A 10992-nucleotide genomic window follows, 5' to 3' on the forward strand; every position below is an offset into this window, starting at 1 on the left:
ATGTGCAGCCAACAGTTGTTTATTTTTTGACATGTCAGAATAAAGCGATCAGTCAACGAGTGAGTATTTGCTCTCTGCTCGGCTGATCGCTTGTCCTATTACACAGGGTGATATCTGCCTGGTTCAACAGATAATTGTCCTGTGTAATGGGGCCTTTAAAGTTTTGTTCTCACAACTGCAGATTTCAACAGCACATTCAGAGGCAGACCCTCAGATTTTTGCCATGGATTTTAAACTTCATCCTGCAGACTAGTATTTTGGGTTGTTTTGGAGATGTAAAACAGCTGTTTTATGGTTAAAAAAAAAAAAAAATTCAACTGAAAGAAAAAACTTTAATTCAGTAAAAGATTTATGGCTGTAATTCTAAAGCCACATTATTTTATTCATTTATTTATTTTTTTAAGGAGACATAAGAAAAGGAATCTTCAGAACTTCTAGACTAATTCTAGGCAGTGAAAAGAAAAACTTTAGGGCTTCAATCAGTTCATGGTAAGAGGTAGTGTGAATGTTAGTGAACTCTAAAAGGATGTAGGCAAAACTCAAGTTTTACGTAGATAACCCTAGAAACATGCTCATTTTTATCACGCGTTATTGCGAATGCGATGATCCCTAACAATCGTCCCTTATACGCTATGTAACACCATTCAAACGACATTAAACACTGCAATGTTACCATCTCGCCACCATCAGGATAAACACGTCATCTCACAATAGAATGTTACTAAAAACACCAGCATGAAACCAACTTTATGGCAGACTGAGGAGCTAGTCGCACTTACATTAATTATAAAACAGTTTGCAGAAATATTAAGTGTGATGAATAAGATATTATAGCAGCACAATGTTGGTCAGTAAAGTCCAGCAGTCCAGATTGCAAAATACACCAACGTTTCTTTACTAAAGGCAATATTCTGCTGACTCAGTCTTGGAAGGCAATGTTACATCAGGCTGCTAATGGCTTCTGATGGTTCAAAGAACACTTTGATTCTCAGGGATTTCTTAGCTTGTGTCATGGCAGATGCATGCACTCGAGGACTAGCAAGGAAAATGGAGAAATGTTCATTTCTGTGTATTTTTTATTTGCCAACTGAATCATTCAATATGGACATGAAGTATTGAAGCAGAGATGTATACAACCCCATTTGATGACACATTAGATCAAAAGTACTTTATTATATAAAGACTGGGGAGGGTCAACAGCCCCACATCCAAGTATACAGTGCCATTGGCAATGGCCAAGATTCCATAAGCCCCGTGTAGTGCCAAAATCCGGCTACGGGATAAAATCTTTTGTGAGGCTAAAAGGAGTTAAAGAATAATAAAAAAAGAAAGAAATCCTAACCTGCTGCTCAGATTGTGATGTATTTGATGGAGAATATCTCCCGGTGGGATCAAGATCATCAGGCTCATCATCGGAAATCTTGAACTCCAGATCTTCTGTGTAACGCTTCCTCTTCACCTGCCTACTGGAGCGTCTTTTCTAAAAGACGAGAGAGGGAAAAAAAAATATATATATAAAGTTTATTGCAAGCTCTTCATCCATAAAGCTCATTTTTCTGCATATACAGATGGACTATATACGCCACCTGTTGATTCTCATCACTGTACTGAGCATTGATGCACAGATAATTCAGCAATTACAATCAAGAATCAAGGGCGGCAATCATCCCTTCATCTACTATGACAAAAGCGCTATCTCCCTCGTATAGATATAGGTCATGTTTGCTAAAAAGGTTACTTAGGGGGAGGAAGGGGTTACTTGTCATTGACCAGTCTGCGCATTTATAGCAGCAATTTGTAGCTTCTTATTACCTGTACGCCAGAGTCATCCTCCTCTTCTGGTGGTGGAGGTGGGGAAGGAGGGGGAGTAGTAGTTGTAGTTGCAGTAGTTTTGTCCAAATCTGTGGCACCTTCGGCACCTTCAGGCTTAACCTTAACAGCTTTTTTCTTTTGTGCACTTCCCTCAGCGTCAGACTTATTACTGAAAGGGAAAAATACAACTTATTCCAGTTCATGTTTTTGGTAATTACATTCTGCAAAGAGTTATGGTGAAATGACGCCCACTAGGCAAAGGCCTGTACCATACTACAGCCAGTGAAGTATTGTGCATGGGTCCTACGAACTGCATTACTTATTGGGGGTCATATAGCTGCATAGCCATCTGTTGCATCTCTTCATGTTTGATGTCTGAGAGACACAGAAGAGACCAAGTACACCGAACCACTACTCTGATTTGCCAGCACCAGGAGGCAGCAGGAGTTGAGGAGATATATAATGCTTTGGGAAAATATTCAGTAATAGTTGTATTCCACTATTTAAATTCTTTTATATTCTGGGTGTAGGAGTCCAGTGGGCGGCAATAATCAGTGATTTATTGTCATCTCTGTATGCACAACGATACAGGGAAGGATCTTAGTCAATGAAACTTCCCGATGGGCTTCATTTAAAGAAAAGCAATGCAAGTTATACTAAACCCCCCATTTTCTACAACATTATATATCAATCAGCTCAGCGCCTTCTATGTAACATGATTCTGGAAAACTTGACAGAAGTTCTGTGGTGATAGATTCCTTTCCTTTATGGGCTGTGTGTTTTAAAGGGAACCTAAGTTTTCACAGTGAAATATACATAAATATATATCAGAATCATCATAATGCTACCAATGCAAACACTGCAAAAAAATCTGCTGCAGGCAGCGGGGTGGGGGACACATAACCTACTCGTCCCTTGCTCCCAGCAGTACCACATTACCGGATCTCTGACGGCTACGGGAACTCATTCCTGGGCTTTCTGGTACATCATGACACAGGTGAAAGTACCCGAGGTGGCTGATGGATTGCTACTCTCAGCCAGTCAGTGACCCGCCCCTGAGGAGGCAATCAGTCGGGCTGTGATGTTACAGGAGCTCCGGAGGTCTGCTGCAGGAGCACAGACGGGCAAGTATACTGTCTTTATTATGTTCCCCTGCTCCTCCTGCACCAGATTTTTTGTTTTCACCGAATTTCTCATTTAAAGGCTTAAAGATATCTCTGAAAAGTATTTGTTCTTGTACTTTATTACTTTATCATGGGGCAAATATTTGTTTTTATATAGGTCTTCATTTAAAAGGTTTGTTTGGTTTACTTTCACAACCTTTAAATTTTAGAATCCATATAGTCCAATATATGACTCTCCGTAGCAGACTAAGCTGTTGTGTAACCCCCTCCCTGCTTTTAGCTCCATCACAGAGCAGAAAGTCTGTCTGACATGGACATAATTAGCTCATCTTTCTTGGGTTGGAAGTTTCGAATGAAGACTATTTAGATTTTCATTCTGCACCAGGAAATAAAAATAATCAATAAAAAGGAAAAAAAAAAAAAAAAAGTCCCCTGAAAAGGTGTCCACAGCCTTTAGAAATGGCAGATTTGTCCCTTTTTTAACAACAAAAGAGAAAGCCTGTGCATCTTTTAGGTAATGGCAGGAATCACAAACAGAAGTGAAAATAAAAGATACTCTCCCGGCGTAGCTGTAAAAGCACCAGGTAGAGCTTATTATCTAGCAAGTGTTGAAGGCTGAAGGTTAAGAATGATAAGTGGTATGCATTTTTCTGCAATAATCGGGTCATTACAAAGCACATTATTTTTTTGTGTGAAATATACAGATATTTAAAAAAAGACTATGGAAAGCCAAAGCACTTGTCGGTATTACTCATTTAACTCAATTGAGGCTGAACCCATTTGAGTTCTATACAGGGTAGAAATGATAACGATTACATAAACTCTCATAAAAGCCTGCTATCTCTATCATAACAAAAAGTCAGGGAAACCGCCGACCGGCGAAACAAAACCCCTCCGGGGTCAGGTGGTCGGGGTCGGCCTTCAGAGGCGCATTCAAATAACCATATCACCACAACGTCACTTAGTGACTGGTCAGTAGGAATACGACCGGCCGAGGTTCCCACGGTGCATTATAGTAGCAGACAAATATTAACTTTTGCACAGTCCAATTGTCAAAAATCTGTATTTTCCTTGGTGTGCAGCTGTGACAACTGCGGTGAATGGAACCTTCGATTAGTCAAAGTCTGTACAGTATCTCATCCAGACAGTAATGTTATGATAAATGCCATGTAATGGATTACTGGCTGACTATGGACACAACGGACAGAGACACGAGAAGCATATGAAGATTGTGCAAATAGTGCTTTGTAAATAATCTATATTATGGACACTAAATACAGACTGCTGTTATATCTAGACTCCTCCGGATATCATTACCCATACAAATTCTCAGATCAACTTAACTAGGTTACGTATAAGCATCCACCACCTGATATCGCTAACCAAAAGCCCGGCTCTGCGCGGATGAGAATTAAAAAGCCAAACAGATCTTTCCACCGATATCCTAAAACATGTAACGTTATACATAGGGATGAGGCAGCCTGCTCTCCGGTGAATTTCTCTTTTGTATATGGGTCAAGTGCCCCAATGGATATACAGTGTCATCACCGGCAGTATACATTCTAAACTAATAAGGGTCAAGAATCGGCAATATCCTTCACATCAGTCATTATTAGTTGCCCCTTTATTTCTTTTAGATTGCATTAATGCTATAGTTACTACACCAATAACTGAATAAACATGAGGTTCTTAGAGTACAGGGTAATATTGTGCGACTGCCACAAGAACTTCCTGCTAAAATTTAGTGATATTAATTGATGAAATAAGCCCAGCCGCCACAAGGTGACCCTTACCGGATCAGTCCTATAATAAAACAGACTTTTCTCTAGGCCTATAGAAACTCTGTGCAGAAGGGAGCCGATTCCTATCTACCCTAAAAAAACAGACATGGGGCAACAGATGGAGAGGAGCGCTCGGCCAAGTAGAGACTATCCCTACATCCAAATGATGATTATTGGCCAAATGGGCCCATGGTTTAGCTACTGAACACACAAACACACATTTATTGGATGACCAAAGCTGGTTAAAAAACCATAAGCCACAGATATCGCTCTGTAATAGAGAATGGACGGCCGTCAACGATGGAAGCAAAGGGACGCACAAACATTAGTCCTTAAGAGTGCTGATCCAAATAATTTGCGCTCACATTGGGCAGCAATCTGTCGATGTAATACAAACCTTAGTTCGCACATTCTCACTAACTAAAAATGCGAGAAAACACACACAAAAAGGGCAGCAGTATTCTGAGAGTCCCAAGATATAAGAAAACGTTGAATATGTGGATAATTTTGAACTGCATTATTGCTATATTTCCTATATTTACACCCTCGAAGCCACTTTGCTGTGATGGATGGCCTCACATACTTTGATCAAAATGTGCAGCATTTATTAGCAAACATAGAAATTAAAAATGATCAATATATTCAGTGATTGTGTATATTTCTGTGTTTGCAGTACTGCTGCATTGTGTTTGCCCATGGAGATGGAAGTCATGCACCTGCACAATGTACTGTGTTAGGATGTACGGGCCAACTGTGCTTTTTGTAGTGACCCATCGCCATCGGCTTCCAGGGTATCGCTTTTATTCCCTTCCAGCCACTAGACGTACTGGTAATATTTAATATTTAATAAAAAAAATATTAAGTGGTCAACTGCTATAATATGAACACTGCCTTACACCAACACTGCTGGCACTATTGGCCATGAGCAAGGGATACATTTCCATTAATGTATAATACAGAAATGGACCTCGAATTTTAATAAATCAAGTTTAACATTTAAAAAAAAAAAGAAAGAAAGCATTTTGTTCTGAGTCTATTGAGTATAAACTTGTTGCCAAGCTTGGTAGCGCAGGCCGCCGCAGCAGCAGGGGACAAGCCCGAGAAATATACAACTTGTTGCTTGTATTTGGAATAAAGCCCCTTTCATCCTTATCTGATTACATTCTCTGTGCTCCGCTACCAGCACAATGAAAGACTATTCTGTTAGGACACAGCTCGGCAAGTTCACCCCCCCCCCCCCCTTATATGCCATACAGAGCATCACAGATTCCAACGCCAGGTCAAGACTTGAATCCCAGAAAGCATCCATGGACGCAATATAGGCACGACTACCCTCTTATGTACATCGCAAAAATGTACATTCATTATCCCAGTGTGATACTAACCACAGATTTGTCCCTAAATCGTAAGGAGCACTTAGGATGAAGGTAAATTTCCTTATCCTTGGCACCATTTTCATGATATTAGGAGTTTAATCCATTTGCCTGGTGTTCTGGTGCACTGGGGGCAGGGCTACCAGTGCACAATACACCCCCAGCCAGCCCGCCCCTTGTAATGAATATCAGCAGAGTGGGCAGGCCAGGTCGGATTGGTGCCCTGGAGTAGGCAGTGCACCAAAACACCTAATTTGAACATGGATTAAACTGCTAATATCATGGAAACAACGCTGAGGATGAAGGTAAGAAATCTGCCTCCATCCTCAGCACCTTGTATGCTATAGAGACATATGAGCAAACTAAATACTTTTAACCTAATAGTTTCCTTTTAACTTACATCTTATGAACCATTACAGATCATGCTGGATCAATGTCGTCTGTAGGACAACAAGCCTTTAGAAACAATGGAGAAAATTCACTAAGGCATGTATGTCAGTTTCTTGGACTGCACGTTGCATCTGAACCACCACCAGCATATGTTTGTTTCTTGACAAAATGATAAGCCAACATATACTACACATACTGTAGTCTGATAGGCCCATTTTAACAGATTGAGCACAATGTATTGGGAACCAAAAGTGTTGTCTGTCAGGTCCCTGACAGGTTCAGTATATATTCAGGAAACAAACTAAAAACAGTCACTAGTAGACTACATTCAACACAATAAACTTAATAGGCCCAAGCAGATGCATGGAGTGGTATAGGTCAGCACATCATCATTGATATGCCAACATATACTGTATGGAAAAAATGTAGAGTGAAGAACCCTGCATCTGTCTGACCAACTGCAGAACGGAGCTTACTTTAATACTTTACTATGCTTGTCTGTGGTTAAAGAGGTATTTTGCTCAAATTAAACTGAGTATGTTATTGCCCTGGCAGAGATCATAGGCTATTCTTACCTTTCCGCGCTCCCCCAGTGTCCTCCTGCCTCATGTTCGGGTCCCGGCTGAATGATGCCACCTCCACTTCTGAAGCAGGCCCCATCTTGGCAGTGCCAGCCCATTCAGCCAATCACTGACCGTAGTGCTTCCCTATCTCAGCCAGTGAGAGACATGGAGGTGGGATTAACAGCCAGGACCCGAAGATATCGCAGGACAACACTGTGTGAGCATGGAAAGGTAAGTATAGCCTGATATGTTGTTGTCCTGAACATAACAATTAAAAATTTAATACGAGCAGAATACCCCATGAAGGCTCTTCTAAAAGGCATTATTCGGCTATAAAAGCACCCCAATGGCAAAATGCACAAAATAAGGAAAACCGTAATATCAGACGGGAACAGTCACATTTCGATATCCAGCTTTAATGCTTTGCCAACACATAACCACATGACCAATAGTTTCGCCCATCGGTTGTGTAGTACATCACACCATGGAATGAGCAGAGGGCTGGGGGATCTTACAGAAAATAAGGGCATGATGGGACTTGTAGTTTTCAGAGCATGCCGAAACCAAGTCCTGCTTAATACCCAAAGGTTTGAGTGGCTAGAGTGTTATATAAAAAGGGAGCAGTAACCCTGTAATGCTACTCTGTGCCAGCAAAGTAGTCTAGAAGTCTATTAATGTGTTTAGACATATTCCGATCCTTTTTTTCTTGCGTGGTCCCTGGATAACCCCTTTAACTTACAGAAATAACTTTTCAATTAATTGTCTGACAGATAAGCAGATCTAATTTTTACACCAGCAGGAGATGTCCTATGAACTAGAATAAGACAAGGTTTTCATACAAGTCTCCAAAGTATTCCGGTTGTATTCCATATTTATGCAAGAGAATACCATGAGGGAACGAACTATACTTAATTGTATAAGAGAACTAGGACACATGAACTTGGATCGTGTTCACCTATCTGTATTTGCTTTGTGAACTAAAAAAAAAAAAAGTTATTTTTCTACTTTAAAAGTACTCATAAAAGTGAATATTAGATCGATTTCCAAGCGGCTGAGTGCTCGCAACAGAAAAGCAGGAGGGGGTGAGGGGCACAATGTACAAGACAAAGTTCTATGGACAGCAGCCGGCTGGGTCCTGAGCGCATGGCCCTATCTGACATGTCTGCATATGTATTAAGTTCCTCTCAGGTGATGACATCAGCCGCTCTTTCATCATCTGTTAATTTATAACAAGCCTGTGGTTTCTGTCTGTTTTTATGAGCGTGACATGCCGGGCTTGACCCACATACACACTTTTCCTTTGGGAAATACCTCTTTACTTCCCGCTTACGTAAGAACTGCTCACACTGGCTCAAGCTTGGTGACCCCTTTATTCATATTGCAAACTAATTTAAAAAATAATACGTTTTAGGCTATGTTCACACATACCGTTCAATTAACATTACTTAGCGCCATGTTGTGGTGAATTGCACAATTTGCCATAAAATAGTGCTGTTTTTGCTGCAACTTTGAAGGAATTGCATCAAAAATTGTTCCATTTTACAACTACGCAATTTGCAGCAAAATAACGCTAATTAAACACCATGTGTGAACACAGCCTCAGAAATCAGTCTTTTGGAACCAACTTAAACGTGATGGATAAAATTCTGAAGGTTTCCTTCCAGAACTTCCTTTCAACTATGCAACCATTATAGCTATTTCACATACAAATACTGCATATAAAAAGCACAACTTCACTCAGAGGTATGCCAGCGCCATTTTTATTTTATTTTATTATTTGCTGTCTAACACTGCTTAAGGGGAGCGGATTTTTTCGAAAGACACCACCACAGTTTTTTATGCGGTAGCCAAGACAAAGCCACAAGTGGAACCATTAGGAAGTCATTTAATTTTTTTTTTTAAAGTGTTACGCAAAAAAAAAAAAAAAACCTGTTTAAAGCCACTTGGGCCTCACTCACATAGATTAGACTGGCACAGATTTCAGCTCTGAATCGAAGCCTATTCCACTCTAAAATCTGTCCTATTAGCCTTAAAGGGAATCTGTGCTGGTAAATTTGCATGCAGAGAAAAAAAAAAAAAAATAGTTGAGTGATATGTGACATACTGTCACATTTCCACGTGAAAGCCGCCTTGGGTAGCGAGGTCACAGATTAGTATAGGGTTAATTTGTGTTTAAAGGGGTTATGCAGCGTCAGAAAGTTTTTTCATATAATGCTGCCCTGCTGGAGAACAGAATAAACATGTTATGCTTACCTCTCAGTACTCCCCCTTGTCCTGTTGCAGAGACTCTGGTGTCCCCTGCTGACTGCAGCCACCACTTCCGAGATTAATTTGTCTCCAGAGTGATAGCACCAAGCCAATCACTGACTGACAGCACAGCGCTGCAGCCAGTGATTGGCTGAGTGGGCTGTCACTCCAGAAACAAGTTCATCTTGGAAGTAGCAGCAGCTGCAGTAAGCAGGGGACACTAGGGGAGTGCTGAGAGGTCAGCTAAGATGTCTATCATGTGCTCCAGCAGGGCAGAATTATTTACAAAAATTCTGGATAGCCCCTTAAAAACTGCAACATAATCCACATGATAAATAGGAGAGTATGCCAATGTGTGAATACAACCTAAAAAAGTTTCTAGTTTTCCATGCGTCAAGTAAAGTCAGGTAGCCGAAGGCCTTAAATTCACACTGGTTGCTAAAGCTTAAAAACATATCTATTTATCTTTTCTATTTGTACAGCACTATATTGAAAACAAAGTGGAAGAAAAAACTTCTCGAACACGATAAAAGTCTTCATGTAGGATTTACACCTAAAAAACGCAACAACTCAGGGAAGGAATGGGAAGTGTTTACATGGGGTGCTGGAATTTCTAGTTCATCAGTTCCGGAGGCTTCGAGGCTCCTGACGCCTGTTCACACACAAACATAAAAGCAAGCCTATACTATGCAGTCTGTGCATCGGGAGACGGGCTGCGTAAAAGTTTCCTATAAAAGGTTAAAACAAAAAATGAGTGGAAGGGAAAAAAAAAAAACCTGAAGTCCCTGTGAGAAAGCAATCGCCGGCTCTTCCCAACTGTCCTGGTGTTTATAGTGCACATGGACAGAAGTCTCCCGTAGCATGAGGCTCCATTTCCAGCCTTTATTTCCGCTCTAACTGCCACAAATTATACAACACTACAGCTGAACGCTGGGCCCCTTTCCTTTCATCTGCACGCCAAGAGCAATCACATTACCCTGGTAACCAGCGCTCACGTGACCAGCACCTGCTCTTTTGGCTGGATGCCATTGACTCAAGCCATCTGCTTCCCTCAATCAGCTTTCAAACATTGGCAACACCTGCGCTGCCGCGTTTTGTGCTCCCCTTTATTTATATATTTTTTATTAGTATCCAAGTGAATCAGTGCAAAGAGGGAGAAAACAGGCACACAAAATAAAAAATTTAAATATAAAAAAAAAAAAGTAGGAAAATTGAAAATAAATAAATCTTTAACTCATTACATCCCAGCATCAATTGTAAAGATGCAAGAACTAAAGGGTCAAAAGTAGTGTGGGGCGGGTGGTTGTATAGTGGGCCAGTATTGAAAAGGTTAAACATGCCAAACCCTACGAGTCACCACCCCCTCCCCTGAGTGACTAGTGCAGAGGACCAGAGGCAACTTTCAGTCTTCTCGCTCCCTCTCAAACATACAAAGCAGTAAAGAGAAGGGAAAAAAAAAAAATCAAAGCATTCTCTATGAATATTCATGACCAGCGTTCTTAATTTTATAAAACAGTTCATCTGTAAACATGAGAATTACTGCCGAGGTGGATGGGCACAAGACAAGACGGCGTATTTATTAAACCATAGACGTCTCCACGCTATGCCGTGACACACATGCACACTACATTTCCTTATTGTGTACAAGCCCATCAAAAATATAATTATGGAAACATACATTAGAGGGCCGCATAGAGAGCAA

At 40.7% G+C, this 10992-nt stretch overlaps 1 protein-coding gene across 4 annotated transcripts in view; it reads right to left on the reverse strand.

Annotated features, from left to right (window-relative positions):
• CHD7 (chromodomain helicase DNA binding protein 7) overlaps positions 1–10992 on the reverse strand; it is a 92517-nt gene that overhangs the window by 33792 nt on the left and 47733 nt on the right. For all 4 annotated transcript variants that reach the window (XM_069957545.1, XM_069957546.1, XM_069957543.1 and 1 more), the window contains exons 4-5: positions 1813–1981; positions 1343–1480 (exon numbers count right to left, since the gene is read on the reverse strand). In XM_069957545.1, coding sequence (XP_069813646.1) covers positions 1343–1480; positions 1813–1981 — 307 coding nt within the window. The remainder of the gene's footprint in view (positions 1–1342; positions 1481–1812; positions 1982–10992) is intronic.

Source organism: Dendropsophus ebraccatus, chromosome 2 (genome assembly GCF_027789765.1).
Source record: "Dendropsophus ebraccatus isolate aDenEbr1 chromosome 2, aDenEbr1.pat, whole genome shotgun sequence".
NCBI lineage: Eukaryota > Metazoa > Chordata > Amphibia > Anura > Hylidae > Dendropsophus > Dendropsophus ebraccatus.